This window comes from Ictidomys tridecemlineatus, chromosome 2 (assembly GCF_052094955.1).
Source record: "Ictidomys tridecemlineatus isolate mIctTri1 chromosome 2, mIctTri1.hap1, whole genome shotgun sequence".
In the NCBI taxonomy this organism is placed as follows: Eukaryota; Metazoa; Chordata; class Mammalia; order Rodentia; family Sciuridae; genus Ictidomys; species Ictidomys tridecemlineatus.
Window position 1 is genome coordinate 9,172,648 of NC_135478.1, and position 20,810 is coordinate 9,193,457.

At 53.8% G+C, this 20,810-nt stretch overlaps 1 protein-coding gene across 3 annotated transcripts; it reads right to left on the bottom strand.

Annotated features, from left to right (window-relative positions):
- Positions 1 to 218: 218 nt before the first annotated feature.
- On the bottom strand, positions 219 to 19,675 carry Elavl3 (ELAV like RNA binding protein 3). 3 transcript variants are annotated; one of them, XM_021733880.3, is made up of 7 exons: positions 19,257 to 19,675; positions 11,016 to 11,232; positions 10,681 to 10,784; positions 7,317 to 7,470; positions 6,974 to 7,199; positions 6,112 to 6,150; positions 219 to 3,722 (listed from the first exon to the last, which is right to left on the bottom strand). In XM_021733880.3, exons 1-7 carry the CDS (start codon positions 19,263 to 19,265, stop codon positions 3,371 to 3,373), a joined length of 1,101 nt encoding a protein of 366 aa, XP_021589555.1. In that variant the 5' UTR covers positions 19,266 to 19,675; the 3' UTR covers positions 219 to 3,370. The 3 variants fall into 3 exon arrangements, with proteins under 3 accessions (XP_021589555.1, XP_005336233.2, XP_021589554.1); XM_005336176.5 differs by having other exon boundaries at positions 219 to 3,701; positions 11,016 to 11,235; XM_021733879.3 differs by having other exon boundaries at positions 11,016 to 11,235.
- Positions 19,676 to 20,810: the final 1,135 nt, after the last annotated feature.

Here is a 20,810-nt window from a genome sequence, read left to right on the forward strand (position 1 = left end):
GAGTACAGTCCAGCAGCAGGGGGTGTAGACCCTGGGCTTCCATCTGTGCCAGTCTTATCCTCTCTGATCTTGTCTGTGCCATGGGTAGGCCAAGTTTCCCTCCCAGGGCAATGAGACCCCGGCCCCGAGAGGGACAGCAGCCTGTGCTCACCTCTCAGCACAGCAGCATGAGAGAACCTCACCCATCCCTGTTTGCCAGTGCACAGACACCCGAGACCTTAAGATTCTGAACTTTTATTTTCTGGCATGAAAAGTACAAATAATTAAACAATTCCATGTAAAAGTCTGTTACCGCGGCCAGGCCTGGAATCCCGGTAATAAATAGTCTAAACGCAACGCAAAGTGTTCTTGTTGGTTTGTTTTTTTTTTTTGTCTTTTTTTTTTTTTTTTTTTAACAGTTCTTTATCACCTCCAACATGGACTCTGTCGTGATTTGAAACCTTCCGAATAAATAACAGGATGAAGGGAGGGTTGGAGGGGCTGAGCCTCCTCCCCGCTGGCCCTGCCCCTGACCCCCAGGGACCTGGAAGACCAAGGCCCCCCTCTCCTGGGAGCCCTTGGCCTGGCCCCCTGGGGGGAGGGGCTGGCCTCCAGGGAGGGGGCCTGGCTGGGCTGAGCTTTGTGTTTTAGAAAAAGAAGTCCCCTCCCAGTCTTGGGGGTGGCAGGGCCCTGCCTAGGCCTCGGTGGGGGGTGTGGGGAGGTGCCCCCTCTCCAGAGCCTGGCCCCCCCAGGGTGGGGGACAAACCCAGCCCTTATTGCTCGGATGCCTCCAGCATGTGCGGAGGGCAGAGGGGAGAAAGCCCCAGAAACAGCAGGGAAAGAGGGGGTGGACCCCTTAAGGGGTCCCTGCCCTGCTGGAAGGGAGGGGGAAAGGAAGGAGGACTTAAAACCACAAGAATAAATAGGTTTGTGTATCATGAACAAGCTAGGGGTTTCACCAGCTAAGAGGACTGAAAAAATTCTCAAGACAAGAGCAAAAATAATCCCATTGAGACCCCCGGACGTCGCTGGCCATGGGGTCTGACCCACAGAAGCCCACGCCCCCCGGGTGCCACTCGGCTACCGTTACTGTTATTAATAATTATTATTACTTTAATGATTCCACTTCCCCTTTTATAAATAAATTAGGCATAACCACATCTCGGCAAAACTTAAAGAAACAAAGAGAACATCATCGTTCCTTTAACTTGCAAACTGGATGAAGTAACAGAAATATACACAAATCTCCTTACAGGGCAACAGGAATAATAAATAGTTAACATAGCAATAAGTTAAAACTACAAGAAGCTAAATTCAGCAAAAAAGTACAAGAAAGTTAACTGGTGCCAGTTTATGTCTTTTTTTTTTTTCCTTTTTTTTAAATCTCTTCTGTGTGTGGTTTTTTTTTTTTCTTCTTTTTGTTGCTTTTTTTTTCTCTCGTTTGGTTGGCTTTTTTTTTTTTTTTAATTTTGTCGCTTTTTTGACGTTTTTTTTTTTTTTTTTTTTTTTCTTTTTGTTCCTTGCAGCAGAAGCTCCACAGACGTTTAAGAACAACACCGGGAGGGGTGGGGAGAGAGAGTTGGACGTCCAGATGGGGCCATGGCCAGACACCAAACGCAGAGGACACCGGGAGAAGGCAACTAGAACTAGTCGGGGGGCTTTGCAATTTTCAGTTCTGACTGGGCCCACTGAGGGGTGGGTGGGGGCTTTGAGGGCTCCCGGGGGCTCCAGGCTTTGGCTTCTGTTGGAATTTCTTAAAAAGAATGAAAAGGGAGGCAGGAGCAAAATCCAGACAGAAGCCAGGGCTGGAGCTCCAGATGGGGGCTTGTCCACTGCCCTCCCCAACCTGGAAAGACACAAAACCCAACAAACCAAAAGGGGTAACGAGTGGACGGGAAGGGACATGGGGCTGGGCCGCAGGGCCCATCCACCCTGGGCCTGGCGGGTTGCTGGGTGCTTGCTGCTGGGGAAGCCCAGCCCTGGTTGGGGGAGGCTCAGGGCTGGGCCTCTCCCTCAGCCCAGGGAGGCTGAGCCCCAGGGACAGGGGGTCCTTTGGCCTCAAGTGTTGTGGGGGGTGGGGACTGCCTCCAGCCCACCATGATGCCAAAGTGGAACGAGGTATTGTGTGTCTGGATGCATGGACACTGCGTGTGCACGCCTGTTGGTGGGCAGCAGGGAGACCCCTGATGAGCCAGGAGAGAGCTGTGCAGAGAACCTGGGGTTGGGGCACGTTGGAGCCAAGGGGACTCTGGGAGGGGGGGCCGGGCCAGCCTGGAGGAAGTGACAGGGTCAGGGCCGGGGTGGGATCTCTTGCTGGGCCTGTGGGGTGCTGTGCATGTGTTCCTGGGTGTTTGTGTCTCTGTGACCAGGTGTCTAGATCCACACATCCAAGCAGACCTGTGTCCACGATCGTGTGTCCGTGTGGACCTGTGGGTGTGCTGGCACGCCTACATGTATGTATGGCCACCTTCGTCTGTGTCCACATGATATACCCCTAAACCTGACCCCTTCTTTGTCGAGGTTGACCCTTGTCCACGTGTCTGGGTTTGGCCAGAGAGGTCCTGAATGACCTCTGAGTGTGTCCGTGCCTGTCTCTGCCCCTGTGGTGTAAGCATGTGCCCCTGCATGTCTTCGTGTGGCTGTTCCTCTGTGTGTGGCCCTGTGGACTCCCGGCCCCTCAGCCCTGCTCCCCACACCCCTGCCCCAGTTGGTAAACATAACCTGCCAAAATAGTTTCTTTTTTTTTTTTTTTGTCTTTTTTTGTGATTTTTTTTTTCAAGTTCAAGAATCCCCAGTAAAAATTCTCCACGAGGTCTTTTTCCCTTTTTACAAAAATAGAGTTTTTCTTCCCCTCCCACCCTCCCCTGTTTTTCATTTTGTTTCTGCTTCCAGCCCCGCCCCCTGCTCCCCGAATTCCACCCAGGGGCTCTGGGGGGCTGGGAATGCCCACACCCCTCTTCATGTTTCACTTTTTTGGGGATTTTTAAACCTGTTCCCTCCCCTCTCTCTCCAGGCCCACCGACGTGTTGGGAAGCCTGGGCAAAGGGGCCTGAGAGGGCACCCCGTGTCCCCCAAGCCATCCCATGGAGGGGGGACTGGGGGGCTCGTCTCTGCTTTCTTTTTAACCGAGAAAAGAAACAATAACCTTCACCATGAACCAAACCAAGACGAGAGAGTGAGCAGCCCAGCCTGGGATGGGGGGGCAGGGAGAGCGGAGTGGGGGACCCCCGGGCACCCCCTCCCCTGCAGACCCTCCTGCTCCCCGAGTGCTCACCCTGTGGCTTCGTAGGGCTGTGGGTCTGCCTGGGCTCTCTCTCTCGGGCCCCTCCTCTCTCTCTCTCTCTCTCTCTCTCTCTCTCTCTGCTGCCCGGGGCGGGGGCGGCAGGGCAGCTCAGGCCTTGTGCTGTTTGCTGGTCTTGAAGGACACCTGCAGCACGCGCTCGCCCAGGCGGTAGCCGTTGAGGCTGGCGATGGCCATGGCTGCCTCGTCATAGTTGGTCATGGTGACGAAGCCGAAGCCCTTGCACTTGTTGGTGGTGAAATCGCGAATGACCTTGACATTGGTGACTGCCCCAAAGGGCCCAAACAGCTGCCACAGCACGCTCTCATCGGCCTCCGGAGACAGGTTGTACACGAAGATGCACCAGCCGGCACCGGCCGCGCCCCCCGACAGGCCCACGCCCGCCAGGCCACTCATGCCATCGATGGCGATCGGCGAGAACCTGGCGATGAGCGACAGGGGACTACTTTGGGGGTCACGCGGGCTCTGCCCTGATCCCCAGCATGCCTCCGACCCCACCGGGACCGTGGGATGCCCTGGTGCCACTGGGACTCTTCATTGGGCCTGCTGTGTGTTTGACCCTGTGCTGTCCTGACCTTGCAGTGACCCTGTGGCCTCTGACTCTGACCTGGAGACACCAGCTCTGATCTCAAACTTGTCTGGGCCTCAGACCCTCCCTGAACATTAGGCTGAACCAACCCATGATCTGCTCCATCTGTAGCCACCCCATGACCTTTGACCCTAACTGGTCCTGGGCCCTGTAGATCGCAACCCTAATGCGCCCTCGCTGCCTCCCTTCCCTCAGTCCATCCTCCCATCCAACTTTTTCCCTCGCCCTAACTCTGACTCTGTTCTGACACTACCTCGGGCAACTCTGCCCCCATTTCCCCACCCCCCAGGCACCCTCACCTGGCTGAAGACCCACTTTGGAAGAACAGGGCTGAGTGCTGGCACATGAACACAGGGGGTTCAGAGCCTCTCCTCCATCTCAGCATAGGTAGCACCCCCTCAAGGTGGCCTCCTATGTCTCCATAAAGGGGCCCACCTCCTCATCCTTCTGCCCCTTTCCAGGATTTTCCTACTCAAATCATATACAGTGGTCCCCCTTATCCAGAGTTTTACCTCCTGCAGTTTCAGTTACCTGTAGTCAATCTTATTTTGAAAATACTAAGCAGGAAATTCCAGAAATAAACAACTTAGAAATTTTAAATTGCACACTGTTCTGAGTATCAAGGTGAAATCTCATCCTGTCTTGCCCAGGATGTGATTTATCTCTGCCCAGTGTATCCACACTGTATCCCACCCATTAGTCCCTTAATAAACCATATCAGGTATCAGATCAGCTGTCTTAACGTTGCAGTACTTGTGTTCAAGTAACGCTTCTTTTTCTTAATGACCCCAAAGTGTAAGAGTAGTGATGTTGCAATTCAGATATGCCAAAGAGAAATGATAAAGTTTCTTTAAGCAAAAAGGTGAAAGTTCTCAACTTAAAGAAAAGAGAAAAAAACACTGCTGAGGTTGCTAAGATCTATGCTAAAAACAAATCTATCCATGAAATCGTGCGAATTTTTCTGTAGCATCTCACACTACAGAAGTCACAACCCCAGTGTGTAAATACTTGTTAAGTGAAAACATTCCATGGTATCCCTATGTATGGGAGAACAAGGGCCATGTGGGGCTCAGCATTATTCATGGTTCCGGGCGTCTGCTCCCAGGGGGTAAGGGGGATCGCTGAACTACTATCAACTCCACATTCTTCTGCTAGAATCTACTCCCTGGCACACTACAGCTCTAGAACAGCACCCAGGAGATATTCAGGAGGTGTTTAAGTGAATTAATGAACCGCTCTCGAGGTTCTGAAGGAGGGAACTACTGAAAGGACAAAATTGCCTCCCTGGCATTCTTCCTGTCCCTGACCTTCAGAATTAAATCACTCAGCTTTTGGTGGCAGGGGTAGGAGGGACCCTAAGAGCTGAACTATTTACCCCTGACTGCCTGGGCCTCACTGCTTGCTCCCTCGCCTGGGCCTTTGCCCAGCCTGCTCCCGCTGCCAGGGACTCCACTACCAGGCCTCCGTTCCAAGGTCGCCTAGAGGGCTGGGTCTCTGCTGGCCCAAGCCCCTCATGCCGTCCGTGCACAGTCCTGATCTCTGTCTCTGCCTCAGTCCTGCTCATTTCCCATCTCTCTCCCCCCTAGACTAAGGTCAGGAACAACAGTGACAGTAGTTGTCAGATGGCCACCTTTTATTGAGTGCTCTCTATGTGCTGAGCACCAGCTCAGTGTCACTTCACCTCCAGGAGGGACAAGGTCTGACCCCAACACACTAGTCTCCCACCCCAAGGCAAGTGCCCACCTCTCAGCATGCCCTGGGCGGCCTGTGGAGCAATGACCATGGGGACTTCCACAAGTACCATGGTGCGGGGGCCACAGGTCTACCCCAACTTTGGAGCAGGAGGGGGTCATTCTTGGACCCTTGATGCATATGATCAACAGTGGCCAGTGGATCCGGGGATCTCATGTGGGGCCAGGGGGTGAGCTCCTACCCAGGCAGCTCTGCTTGCCTTTCATCAGAATGGGAAGAAAAAACGGGAGGGCGCGGGCCGCCCCCTGGACCCACACTCCAGAGCAGCTCTGTGGACACTGACAGCCCCCGAGAGGCAGGGAGGTCCCGAGGGTCAGAGCCGGGGTCTGCCTGGTGTCAATCTCTTAGTGGCCATGCTGTTCCTAAGCACAAGCAGACAAGGCTACGCTGGTGGTCCTGGGGCAAAGTGCAGTGGGGTAGGGGAACAGCCGGGCAGGGGTCCAGGGAGGGACGGTGAGGGGATGGGGCAGTGGGGCGGGGGCACTGTTACCTCTTGACTCCGTAGGCCATGTTGAGCAAATTGTCCAGCCTGTGGAGGCAGAAGTGGTGGTCAGAGGTGGCCACTGGACACACCCCGCTGTAGTGACGCCACAGGCTGGCCTGTCCTCCCCACCCCCACCAGGCCAGCCTGTGGCAGAGCCCTGCCCCCGCCCGCTGCCTGCTCCCCGCCCGGCTGGACACCGCCTGGCACGGAGCGGCGGTCACTCGGGCACCGCCTCTCGCCTGCCCTGCTGCTGCCCGCCTGCCCAGGCGTCCTCATCCTCCCCCTCCCTGCTGGCTGGCGGGTGCTGTCTGGGCCCAGGACTCGGTCTCTCTGGGAGGGATAAATCCTCAGAGAGGCAACAATAACAGCATAGTCAACTCTGCTGGAGCACTTGGAGGGTGGGTGACTGGCCACGGCCACCCAGGTCCATGAGGAGCTCTCATTGTCCCCCTGTGATGCCTGTCTGCACCTCAGGGTCCTCTTCCATAAAAAGGGGGAAATATAAGTTCTGTTCTCATGAGGCTGCTGCGCCTCCGGCAACTCAGAAGGCTGAGGCAGGAGAACGCAAGTTCAAGACCAGCCTCAGCAACTCACCTAGACCTTGTCTCAAAGTAAAAAATAAAAAGGGCTGGGGATGTGGCTCAGCGGTCAAGCGCCCCTGGGGTCCATCCCCAGGTATCAGAGAGAAAGGGAGAGGCTGGGAAGAGCTCCTGGGTTCCCTTTCCAGTACCTGATCGTGACAATGCCCCACAGTGGCCGCAGGGCACGGCTGTGCGGAGCCTGCCCCGGGCCTGCCCCACCCACCTTTCTGCCTGCTCGGCTGTGGGGGGAGTGGGGTTCGGGGTGGGGCCGGGACCCCGGGGCTCACCGGAAGCGCTGCGTCTGGTGGTGCAGGGGGCCTGCGTAGCGCCGGGCCGAGGACTGGTAGAGGTGAGTGAGCAGCGCCTGCCCCGTCTTCTGACTTGGATTATTGGCGAACTTGACCGTGATGGGCTCCGCCGCTCCCAGCGGCTTCTGCCCGTTCAGTCCTTTGATGGCCTCCTCGGCCTCGATCCTCTTGTCAAAGCGGATGAATCCCACACCCCGAGAGACACCTGCCAGGGGTGAGGGCGCCAGTCCCGAGTCCCGCCGACCCACCTCTCGCCCCGCATTGCCCGCGCCCCAGGGCCTTTGCCCCGCTCCCGGTCAGGCGCACCCTCCCGCAGCCTGACCTGTGACCTGGTCCACCAGGATGCGAGAGGTGATGATGCGGCCGTACTGGGAGAAGAGCTGCTCCATCTCTTTCTGGCTCATGGTCTTGGGGAGCCCGCTGACGTACAGGTTGGCATCCCGGATGGATGCGGAACTGGGTCTGGCATAGGACACCTGGGTGGGGGGACATCGGATGGACAGTTAGGAATGGTCCGTGTCACAGAGCTGCGGAGACACCTCTCTAGTGTCACTGTGGGGCCAGGTGGCCCGGGGGAGGGGCGTGGCTGTGGCTGTGCCTCGGTGGTTTTAGGGAGAGTGGGGAACAGGAAACTGTCACCTGAGGACGTCAGGATGGCCCCGCGGCTCGGGTCACAAGTCCTCTGGGGACCTGCAAGCATACTTATTACCCCATCCACAAACTTTGATTTTCCCCTCTCCCTTGGAGAGTGGGCCCCTCACTACACTGGCTCCTCGGGGTCATTCAGGGCTTCGGCTACCAGCTCCACGCTGCAGACTCCAGGTGTTCCCCAACCAAGTCCTTGCCCCTGATCTGTAGACTTCTGGGGCACCCGGAGGCAGAGGGTGACCCAAGTGATGGCAGTTCTGTCCTCCTGATGCTCAAGCCTCCAGCCTTGGGTGTCTCAACACCTCTCTATCCTTCACTCTTTGAATCCACCATAAACCCTGTTGGCTGCACCTTCCTAATTATCTGGAATCTGCACACTCCCGACTTCCACCCTAGCCCAGCTCCACCATGGACCTGTGTTCAACCTTCAGTATGTTCCCCCAACAGCAGCCAGAGGGCGCCTGTGAACACTTGAGCCCCGTCAAGTCCCTCCTCCACACAGAACCCTCCATGGCTCCCACCTTCCTCAGCATTAAAGCTAAATTTTTTCCTGTAGCCCACAAGGCCTTGCACACTCTGCCCTACCACTAATCTGCCTTCATCTCCCCCACTCCTCCCCTTGTTTGCTCTGATCTAATGACACAGTGTTCTCCATTTTTCTCAAATACACCCCGCAAGTTCCAGCCTCATGCTCTTCTCTCTGCCTGGAATGCTCTTCCCTTTCCTTCTTTTCCAGGTTTCAGCTGAAACATGCTCCCTGTCCCCTGCCATCTGAGTGTGGTCCCCATCCCCACTTCTAATGCTCTTTCTCAAAGTACTCTTCTCAGTTGTGAGTTACCCATGTGGGTCCTATCATTCAAGTCGCGTCATTAAGCAGGGTCCAGCTCAACACTGAAACTCTCTCAGCTGTTTTGAAAATGGTGGACGGGTACATTATTTTCCTGAAACAGTGGTGAGTATTGTGAAGTGGGGGAAAGAAAAGTCCATTTACAAAGCAGCAGCACTGTGTGACCCCGTCTCACTGCGTGTTTATCCATGGGAGCTGTGGCCTGGAGGCCCCGCCCCTGGAGGCTCGCTGGATGACCTGCCACTGTGGGGCTCCCCTCCCCCTTATTTCTGCTGATGTCTACTTTCTATTTCTTCTAAATCAACATCTGCTTAGGGAGTCACTGTCAAGGGTCTGGCTTTTGTTGGGGGCAGTGAGTTGTGAAGGTGTATGGCTTCATTGGAAATAACTAATTTAAAAAATGAGGGCTGGGGATAGAGCTCCGTTGGTAGAGCACCTGCCTCGCGTGCCCAAGGCCCTGGGTTCAATCCCCGGCACCACAAAAAAACAAGACAAAAACAAAAACCCATAAGAACAAACAAACAGAAAACAAGTGAAATGAGTTTGGGTGCGGGTGGGCCGAGGGGCTGGATTCTGATTACTGCAGTTGCATGCACCTGGGGTCCTCTAGCAACAGACATGGGCCACTGTCATTTCTACAATAGTAACTTTTAAAGTCACAGTCGTGGAGCTGGGGCTGTGGCTCGGGGGCAGAGCGCTGGCCTAGCTTGTGAGAGGCCCTGGGTTCCACCTGCAGCACTGCAAATAAATAGGCAAATAATAAATAAAAACTGAAAAATCACAGCCACGAATCTGAGGGTTTTCTTTCTCTCCCGCAGGGCTGGGAGCTTTGAAGGGCGAGGGTTAACTCATGGATCAGCTTTGAGGGGAGAAGAGGGGCTTGAGCTTCGGGGTAGGTGCTGGGCTCCCCGAGGGCAGGCAGAGGTGGGCCAAAGTCCTCCCGGGATGAGACCTGGCACATGAGGCACTCAAAACACTTTGGTCCAAGTCTTCCGGGGCGACCAGTCAGCCCCAAGTTCACAGGATCGTCATGCAGGCAGGGACACACACAGGGACCGTCCCACAGAAGGCCAAGAAGCACCGCCCTGCATGGCACAGGGACAAGCCAGCAGGAGGCTGTCACAAGGCCCTCCCCATATTCATGATGACACAGGAGGCTTCAAGAACTACAGTAAGAGTCCACGACTGACATGCCAGTCGCCCACCGTACAAACACACCAGGTTGCACACTTTCTACCCCAACACAGGGCACAGGTAGACACACCCACACAATGTCACCATGACAGACACCCGTGGTGCCCTACCGGGTCACTGTGGGAGCTGCAGTATGTCACTAAGCACCTGTCACAACAACACCAGATCTACAGACCCACGGGGACCACTGCAGGTCTTCACCACCCAGACCAAGGATGGCAGCCACTTGACTGATACCATGTCACAACCACCACATCACTAACCTGTTTCATGGCTCCGGGTGACACACACAGCCGTGTACAAACACAGTCAGTCACCAGGGTCCACCCTCATGCCCCCAGGGACCTCTAAGCCAGTTGGCCATGGAGAGGCCCTTTGGGTCACGACCCCATCTCCTCAGCCCCCAGCGAGGGAGGGCAAGAGATTCCTGCACCTCTGTTCCCATGGCAAACTGGGGGCCAGATGGGCAGCCCCCACCCACCTCCCCCAGGGTCCAGGAGCAGATTTGCAGGGCGGAGCCCACACCCCCCCAGGCGGACTCAGAGAAGGGTTTCCATGGTGATTCCCCCCCAAGGGAACCTGGGCTGGTAGGGTCCCAGCTGCAGCTGCTGAGAGTGGAGGCCATGGGGGAGGGGCATCGCACAAAGGTGGGGGAAGGGCCTCTCTAATCCCACCCTCCCAGACCCTAATTAGGCCCCAGATGGCAGATGGGCCCCCACCCCCATTTCCAGGACAAAGACAGGGAGGGGGCTGCCCAGAGGACCCTGGTTACCCTGCCCCACCTCCAGGCCTGGCTCACTTCCCCAGGCTCCAGAGAAGGTAGGGCTTATACTCTCCCCATTAACAGGTACAGAAACTGAGGCTCAGAGAAGGGAAGGCTTCGCCAGTGAGCCAATCAGGAAGGAGAGACTCGGGCCTGGCCCCTTGGGGATGGAGGGTGGGCAACAGGAGAACACCGAGGGGCGGTGACTGTCGGCTGGTGAGAATAGACACTGACCTTGATGGTCTTCGTCTGCAATTTGAGGCCGTTGAGGGTGTTGATGGCTTTGTCTGCATCGTTGGGGTCAGAATAGTTCACAAACCCGTAGCCGAGGCTCTGCCCTGTGGCAGGACCAGGGTAATGACCTTCCTGCCCAATGCTGGGGTTTGCCAGTGTCCCCTCAAGCTTAGGCCTGAGAGGCTGACCCTCCCCACCCCACACCACCTTTCCCTGTCCCCCACGACACCTTCGACCCCAGAGTCCCACTGGCCCCCACTCCTTCTAGGGTAAAACCTGTCCCTTCACACCTCTCTCCTCCCGCCTCCCACCCTCCCACCTGCCAGGAGCCACACCTGTGATCTTGTCCCGAACCAGCTTGCAGGACTCGATGTCACCAATGCTGCCGAAGAGACTCTTGAACTCATCCTGGGTCATGTTCTGGGGCAAGTAGTTGACGATGAGGTTGGTCTTGCTGTCATCAGTGGCTCCGTTTGTACCAAGGAGTGGCCCGTTGGGCAGGGCCGGGCCGGCCGGGCCCCCCCCCACCTGAGACTCCATGGCCCCCAGTATCTGCTGGAGACAACAGGTCACACCGGCTCACCGCCCTGTCCCCACACCAGGGGCCAGCAGGGACACGGAGGGGCTCAGTGGTCATGGGTCAGCCATGTCTGAGGGGACTTGATTACAGCCAGGGGACAACGTATTATTTGCTTGTGTGTGTGTGTACGCACGTGCACAGTACCAGGGACTGACCCCACAAGCAAAGCAAGCACCCTACCACTGAGCTGCACCCCCAGCCCTTTTTAAATTTTATTTTGAGATAGCAAAGGGCCTCACGAAGTTGCTGAGGCTGGCTCCGAACTTGTGACCCCTCTACCTCAGCCTTTCAAGTAGCTAGGTTACAGCTGCGCACCACCCGGCCCAGTCCAGCTCCCAACACATTATTTGTTTTGTTTTGTTTTGTTTGTTTTAGTTGTAGTTGGACACAATACCTCTATTTTTATTTATTTATTTATGTATATGAGGTGCTGAGGATGGAACTCAGTGCTCTACCGCTGAGGCATAACCCTGGCCTGACAGCACATTATTCTTAATAATTCCTTGTATTTACTGGGAAAAGCACTGGGGGAAAAAATGAAAACAAAAAACCCTCCTGATGTGATTTTACTGTGAGAAATTTCATGGATACCATCTGTGTTCTAGGGACACAGCTCAGTGGTGGAGCATTTGCCCAACATGCACAAGGCCCTGGACCCCACCCCTAGCATCGCTGAGTAAATAAATGTCTTGGATAAGGTCAGAGCGTGTCCCTCAAAGGTTCATACGCTGGAGGTTTGGTTCTTGGTGTGGCAGTGTTGGGGGAGGGACCTTTAAGGGGTGGGGTCTAGTGGGAGGTAATTAGGTCACTGGGGGCATCACCTTTGGAAAGGATTAATGGTATTCTCAAGGGCCCCTAGTTAGTTCTCTCAAAAGTGGTTTCTTTTAGGGTTCAGTGCTGCAGACTGAACCCTCCAACATGTTGAAGCATGAGGGGTTTGCAAGAAAGCAATGCTATAAACCCATGCACTTGGCCTCTTGTATACACAGCTATTTCCCTTTCTGCTTCTCTGTCACGTTGTGACCCAGCCAAGAGGGTCCTCACCAGAGTCTGAACAGATGGGCCTACCCATTCTTGGATTTTCAGCCTCCAAAACTGTGAGCTTCTTTTCTTTATAAGTATCCAGCCTCAGGTATTTTGCTTATAGCAACAGCAAACAGGCAAATATACTATATATATACATACATATTCCTAAAATCAATCTGTGCATTTTCAGAACGAAATGAACACTTTTCAGAATAAGAAATTTAATATTTTTAGGAGCATTGAAGGTCTCATAAGCCCCTCCAAGATGTTTATTTTCCTCCTCCTGCCAAAGATAATTTTGATTCCAAATGTGTTAATATTTCCTTTGCTTTATGTAGAATTGTTTTATTAGGTATTTACTCCCATAGTTCTTTTACTGAGCTGTTTTGGGTTTTGGGGTTTTGTTATCATTTGTTTCTGGTATAACATAAAGCACCTACAAATAATGATAGTTTTATTTCTTCATCTCCAGTCTATACCTGTTATTTTTCTTGTCTTATTGCAGGGGCTACAGGGTGATATTGGCTCCCTTATTACTGATGTAAAATGAAATGCTTTAAAAAGAAAGAAAGAGAAAAGAACAAAAACAAAAAAAGATAAATGGAACAAACAAATAAAAAATACCAAAAAGAAGTAGGAGAAATACTTTAAACATTTCATGGCTAAACATGATCTTTGCTATGGATTTTTTTTCTAGATGACTTTTATCTGGATATTTTTTTTTTCTTTTTTGGTGTGTGTGTGTGTGTGTGTGTGTGTGATGCTGGGGATTGAAATCAGGGCCTTAATGGGAGGCAAGCACTCTACCAACTGAGCTATATCCCCAGCTTGAATTTTTTTAAAAAATTTATTTTTAGGTGTAAAAATGCCTTTATTTTTATGTGGTGCTGAGGATCGAACCCGAGTCCCGCCCATGCTAGGCGAGCACTCTACCGCTGAGCCACAATCCAGCCCCCAATTTTTTTTTTAAACTGGGGATTTAACCCAAGGATACTTAACTACTGAGCCACATTCACAGTCCTTTTTTATTATTTTTGAGACAGGGTCTTGTAAAGTTGTTGAAGCTTGCAATCTTCCTATCTCAGCCTCCTGAGTCGCTGAGATTACAAGTGTGCACCCCGGCTCCCAGCTTGATTAAGAATATTTTCTTCAGGGCTGCAGGTGTAGCTCAGTGGTAGAACACTTGCCTAGCTTGGGAAAGGCCCATTCCCAGCACTGCACACAAAGAAAATTTTTTTCTTTTGTTCTAATATCCTAAGAAGATTGTTTTGAAGGAATAGATGTTGAATTTTATTGAATTTTTCTATATTGAAATGTGACTTTTTAGCTTTAATGTATTAATACCTCAAATTACGTCAATTGATTTTCCAATATTAAACCAACCTAGGATCAATGAAATTTACTTGATTTGTTTTTCTTTTTTTCTTTTTGGTTGTGCTAGGGATCAAACCCAGGGTTATTGTGATGCTATCCAAGCATTCTACCACTGAGCCATACTCCCAGTTTGTCGAAGTTTTGCAGAGTTCTTTATTTAGTATTTTTTAACTAAAAATACTGAAATGCTATTTTATATGTAATATACACAAATTCTCTCGAATGTAGATATTATTATTATTATTTTTTGGATAGATGAGGAAGCTGAGACTCAGAGATGTTACAGAAATTGCTGAAGTCACACAGCACCTCAACATTTTAGTAGCACTGTAACAAATATGCAGACCTCTCTAGACTTGAGACCATTCTGCCATTCTCCTACTATAGCATATGCCAATCAACCGAGTTAGTATTGGCTCTGACAACTCACTGTATGCCCTTGAATATGTCCCTTATCCTCCTGAGACTCTGTTTACCTTGCAGCAAACAAAATAATTGATAATGGCTCTCTGAAGAGCCATACGGAGAATTTTAAAGTGGCATCTGTAGGAAACAGTGCTTCGAGCGATTGGTACTGTCTATCATGTCCACAGGAAGGTAAAGTAGCCAATATTTACTTACATCTCCTATGGCACAGTTGGCAAATAGTTTTTCCTCACTTTTAAACTCAAATTGGTTCAATCACCAGCGCCAAACAAAATAAAATCGAACTGATTGGTCAGGACTTCTTAGAGGAATTAATTTTAAATGATTCGGAAGCCATATACAATTTCAGCAGAAAAGGCAGCTGTGATTCCTCAGCAATGTCTGCTGTTGCCACAGAAATAGAAACAACAGCAGGAGCACATCACCTCAGCCATCCCTGGCTCAAGAGGCAATACCATAATTGTCCCCAAATACTGGGCACTCCTGTGTGGCAAGCACTGTGCAAAACACTCTACCTGCAAAATTTTTCTTTTCTTATTCATAATCCTGAGGAGATTCCCTCTCTACTCTAACACAGGAGGAAACAGAGGTTAGCAGATAGTTTTAAAATCCCAAAGATCAAGCAGAGTATCAATGATGGACAAGGGGTTTTTCATAAGAGTTTCCCTGATCTGAAGTCTGTATTTCCAACTTCCACTGACAACCAAGACTGGTGTCAGCTCTAACATTTCCCAGCTGTGTGTTCTCAGATATGCCACTTAATATTTCTAGATCTCAGCTCCAGTCTGCTGCAAACTCCAAATTCCAAGCATGGTGGCAGCAGAAGGATCTAAAGTTACATGTGGGAACAGCTGCAAAGCATTCTGTGATCGTGTCTGCCATGGGCGTAATCATCGAAAACGTAAGCAGGTTTGTTGTGTCCACCTCCTCATACTGTTATTGGTTATCATTCCACTTCACTGAGTGTCTACCATGTGCCAGGCACCGAGGAAAGGACGTTGAGGTAGCCTTTCATTTATTTTCCCAACAATCTTGAAAGACAGGAGACACAGTTGCCATTTTACAGATAAGGAAACCGAGCATACAGACATTAGGCAATAGGAATGGGGAACTCGATTTCAAACCTGGACCTGTTAAACTCCAGAGCTCTTTTACAACACTATGGCCATGTCTTGGGGTAGGTCTTCAACTCATGGGCCCAAGCGATTCTCCTGCCTCTGCCTCCAGAGTAGCTGAACTATAGGCACAAACCACAGCATCTGGCTCCCATTTACTCATTTTTTTGGTAGGGGCGTCAAACTGGGGATTGAACCCAGGGGCACCTACCGCTGAGCTCCATCCCCAGCTCTATTTACTTTTAGAGACAGGGTCTCACTGAGTTACCGAGTTGCCCTCAAAATTGTGATTTTCCTGCCTCAGCCTCCTGAGTCACTGGGATTACAGATGTGTGCCACCGCACCCAGCTCATTCACTTTTTTTTTTTTTTTGGTACCAGGAATTGGATCCCAGGGATGTTAACCACTGAGCCACATCCCCAGCCTGTTTTATTCTTTATTTTGAGACAGTCTTGCTAAGTTGCTGAGGCTAGCTTTGAATCTGCAATTGTCTTGCCTCAGCCTCCCAAGTTGCTGGGATTATAGGCATGGGCTATGGCACCTAGCTCATTCACTCTTATGAAAAGGATGCCACAGGGCTGGGGAGGTAGCTCCGCGGTAGCGTGCCTGCTTAGCCTGTATAGACAGCCTGGGTTTCATCCCCAGCACAAAAGAGAAAAACAAAAGGATAACACAGATGGTCAACTTCCCTATATCTCCAGTCAACTCAGGGCAACTGCCTGGAAGAGTACTAGGAAGGCATATCCAGGCTCAAAAAGAACGTGCATTGGTTGGTTCGCGATGTCTGCCATGGGCTTGGCCTGTGAAGCAGCCCACTCCACAGCCTGAGCTCACTGCTCTTCTAGAGAAGAGTCACGGAGTAAGAACCTGCTGGACAAGATTTTTTTTTTTTTCATGCAAAACTTCCTAGTCAATTCTCCCCAAACTGAACATTCTCCTTTCCCCAACTGACCCAAGTGAAAACCAAAACTCTGTGAGTCTCAGGGGCTTGCACAGGATGGAAGCGGTGGACCATAAATTCAGAGCCAGGTTTTGGACCCCAAAGCTCACTCTGAACACAAAGGCTAATAATAAAAATAACAGTGACACAAAACTGAGCACCTACTGTATGCCATGCCCTGAGCATTGTCTTTTATTTATTTTATTTTGTGTAGTGCTGGGGATTGAATCTAGGACTTTTCTGAATGCTAAACCTGTACTCTAGCACTGAGCTGCCATGCCAGCTCCTGGGCACTGCTATTAAATAAATGCACTCTGTTGATGAAATCTACTAATTCGATAAAGATTTGCTGAGGGATGCTGTGTGCCAGGGGCTAGCTCCACCCTCTTTACTGTTGCCTTTATAGTCATGTCACTTTTCTGGGCCTCTGTCCCTCCAAGGAAGGTATAGCATCTCCATGAGTGGAGACGCATTCTGAAGTCCCATCCAGGCTCAGCAAGGTGAAGTTCTCTGATAGGTTGATGGTATTTGCTGTGGGGGTCCAGTGAGCAATCTGTAGTATATAAGCTGCTGCTACTGGTACCCCAGATCCCAGGTTTTGAAGTCCTCCTGTGTGCCAAGTACTGACCATGTGCAGTTTTCATGGACTTCCCACAACCACACTGAAAGGTGGAGACTGTCTGCTCCATTTTTCAGATGGAAAAATGAGGGTCAGTTACAGGGACCCGTGACTCACCAAGGGTGACGGGAAGAGATGGAGGTGATGGAGTCAGCATTTGACTCCTGATCTGATGATTGCAGAGTCTATAGGGTTACAGGAGGCTGTTACCACCACTGGTGTTCCCAACTTGGATGACTTAGGAATTGACAGGGAGGGTCAGCCCAGTGCGGAGGCCTAGCCCACAAAGCTCATCCACCACTCCTGCTCCCTCCCAGCTGTGACAGCTTAGCAGGGCCAGTGTCGCATTTCCTTCTCAGCAGCTGAGCCAGCTGAGCTGATAATGGGGATCAGATAGGTGGAGGCCACATCCCTCCTCCTCCCCCCTCCCCCAGTGAATCTGTGGCCTGGGATGAGGGTAGCATGTACATCTAGGACTGGTCCACATCAGAAAATGGGGGTGAGGTTAGAAGGGAGAGGGCAGGTCAAAGACGGAGAGGAGAGGTTGACACGGAGGGGACCTTCCTTTCCAGTCTCTCCTGCTCTGCCTCTGCCTCTGAGTTTCTCCTTCCTTTGGTTTCTCTCCCCCTTTCCTCTCCATTTCTCTCTTCTCCACTGCCCCCACTGCAAGTCCTTCTTTGCCCCCTCCCCTCTCTGTGTCACTCTTTCCAACTCTTTCCCACTATTGCACCATCCATGTGATATAAGGATTTGCCATGAGCACACCTGAGACCACTCTTTAGAGACCCTCCTGCTTCCAGCCCCTTTGGCCCCCAGCTGTATCCTAGGGCCCCAGTCAGTGACAGATGCCAAGATACTGGCGACAATAGGGCATTGACTGTCCACACACGGTAAGGCTGGGCCACCACGTGGTGCCAACTGAGCCTCCTACTTCTAGGCCCTTCTCCTTCATGCTGGGCACTCACTGTCTCAATTCATCCTCTCACTTCTCCCAGCGGGACCCTAGTATGTCTCTGCCTTAGAGTATCCCCATTGGTGTGCCCAGGCCTCCAAAAGCCTCCAGGCCCTTGGGTGACCTCTGACCACACCCTCTTCTCCTTTGTGCATTAGTTTCCCTTTTTCTAATGGGGAAACAGTATAAGGCCCAGAAAGGGGAAGGAGCCAGCCTTAGGACACACAGCAGGCCAGCCAGGCTTGAGTTTCTCAGAGACAGGTGGGCGGGTACCAGGGTCCAAGAGCGGAGAGGCCCGGGCAGGGAGGGAATGCTGAACATCCCCACATCCACTGTGCTGGCCATGACTCGAAAAAGGAGCCCAGAAAGAGGCATAGGGTTCAGAGACACACACGCAGCGATCGAGAGATAGGAAGAGCGTAAAAGGGAGGCCCAGGCGCCGGGACCAGACAAAGGACGCGCGGCGGCGCGGGGAGCGGAGTCGCGCGGCAGGGGCGGGGGTGGAGCTGGGGTGGGACTATCACTGGCCAGCTCCGCCCCCGGGACACGCCCGGGCTGCCGAGTGGAAATCCGAGGGCTAGGGCGAGGCCGGGCCCCCCCGGGGCCTTAGGGGGCGGGACCTAGATGGGCGTGGTAGGGCGTGGTCAGGCAGGGCGTGGCCGGACGGGCGGGGCTGGGCGCTCGGGAGCTGACCAGCTCGGTGGCTGCTGAAAGCATCAGGCGCGGAACGAGTGGCGCGGGCGGGCGGGCGCGCTCAAGGTCACCCCGAGGCCCAGAGTCCTGGCGGGGTGGGGCGTTTGGACCTGGCCTAGGGGGTTGTCTTAGCTCCCTATCCCATCTCCCGGGAGGCTGGGGTCCAGGAGCCGGGAAGCGCCCTCCCAACACACCGCGGTCCCTTCTTTCCCCTCCCCCTCCCCGCAGCCCGAGGCGCCCGCGCGAGGCTACGGCCCGCGAAGAAGCGCCGAGAAACAAAGGGACGCGGCAGCAGCGGCGGCGGGCCCGCGGGGCCTCCGGGCGCGCCCCCTCCTCTCCCCTCCCCGCTTGCCGCAAGGTCGACGGGCTCGAGGACGAGACGCCCGCCTCTCGGGCGCGGCCAAGGCCCGGAACGCGCGATCCGACGCCACCCGCTTCTCCAAGGCTCTTGGGGATGTTCTGCCGCCTTGGCCTGACCCAGCACTAGGGATGGGGCCCTGCATTTGCCGGGGCGGCCTGCGGGGTCTTGAGCCTGAATGGAGGAAGCATCCTTTGCCGCCGCGGCCCCTCCCCCATCAGGCCTTCCTTAGAGGGTGCAATCTCGCCTCCAGGGTGTCGTAGGACGCCCCCTGAGTCGCAGCCTGGCTCCCCAAGGTCTCTCAGGCCAGACTCCGAGCACCCCCAACACTCTGGGCGCGGCTCTGCCCACTCTCAGGCCCGAGGTGCGGTCCTACCCCCCCACCCGGGCCTAACTAGGCCTGGTCCTACCCCCCCACCCCCGCCATCTCCATGGTGCCTGGACCCAACCCCTTCCCACCCCAGTTCTCTCTTGGCGACAGGAGAATACCTACAGTGACCATTCTTGTGTGCCCAGCGGGCGCGGTCCGTGTTGAGGGCGGCTCCGGGGGTCGTGCACTCCTAGGGGGGCGCCCGATGCTCACGCCGGGTTCCCGCCTGGGCGGCCTCTGGTGTGGCCGCTGCAGAGGCAGCGATGAAGGCGGCGGCTCCCTCGAGGGCCAGGGACGGGCCCGAGCCCGAGGATGAGCGCGCGGATGACCGGGCCCCGGGGTGGCCTGCGGGCGGCAGAAGATGGAAAGAGGGAGCGGGCGAGGGCTTGAGGACGCCCCCTGCGCGGCCCCGCGGGGCCCGGGGAGGTTGCGCTTCCCGACAGAGATCGCGGCGCTCTGCTTTTTGCCGCTACCCCTCAGTCCGGCCTGCCCGGTCGCGGGTGCTCAGTCCTCTCCCCTCGCCCGCCCTCCCTCCCTCCCTCTGGCCCGCGCTGCGCGCTCCGCGCTTTGGGCCGCGCCGCCGCCGCCCCCAGCCCTTTATAGCAGCAGCTGCCAGCGCCGGCGTCGCTTATTGGCCAGGGCCACCGAGCCCCGCCTCCTCACGGCGCCCGACGGCGCGGCAGGTGGAAACGAACGCGCGCTGGCCTGGACTCAGCGCCTGCAAAAAGCGCATCTTGGAGACTCGGGTTGCCAGAATCTTGTCCTCCTGCCCCCGCGGACCCTGCTTCCTGCGTCGGCACCCTTTCTTAAGCGGTTTTTCTGCCCGGGAGACCGTGTGGGCTCCCCTTTCGTCCAGCACCTAGATCTGGAGGGGCAAAGAGAAAGGGGAGGTATTGTGACTCGAATGTAAGACCTACGGAGGCACTCGTACACCGAGAGGCCTGAAAGGGTCCAGGAACCAAGATTTCAACAGAGGCTTGGGTCCCCAGATTTGGGGGGGGGTCAGGTAGCCACGTCAGGGCCATGGTGGTATTGGTAACTAGGGTATCTCTAATCTGTTTGCGGAAGGAAGCTAAGACTGTAGATTCTGAGTGGGTTTTGTGCCTCTGGGGTTCAAAAGGTGGGCACTGGCACACTCCAATGCTGGGGAATTCCAGGATGAAGAGATTTGGGCCCCAGGAAATCACAGATCCTCCTTCTCCCTCTTTTGGTGCTGGGGATTGAACCCAAGTCCTCGAGCCTGCCAAATACGCGCTACCACTGAGCTACAACTCAAATTCTAAGATCCTTTGTAGATCTCACAAAACTCCAGTGGTGGTTCTGCCAGGTAAATGGCCTGGCTTTCTGGGCTTGTGATTGGTCCTCTTGTGGAGTTATGCTCCCTCAGCTAGGCGGGACCTGTCCTCTCTCTAAGGCAATGTGTGTAGCGCCGCTTCCTTTGGTGCGTGGGCACACTTGCGTGTTTACGTCGGGGCGGCAGCAAGGTGCAGAAGCAAGCCTTCATTGGGGTGGGGCAGGGAGCCTCCGAGCGAGACTTCAGCACCACAGACAGCGGTCCCACGGCTGTTTCGAGGGTGATACTGGCAGGTAATAGAGACCCCAATACCGGAGATTCGCAGCCCCCACCTTTTCCTTGTTCGTATATGCACCTTTAGGCTCCAGACTGTCAGAATGCCA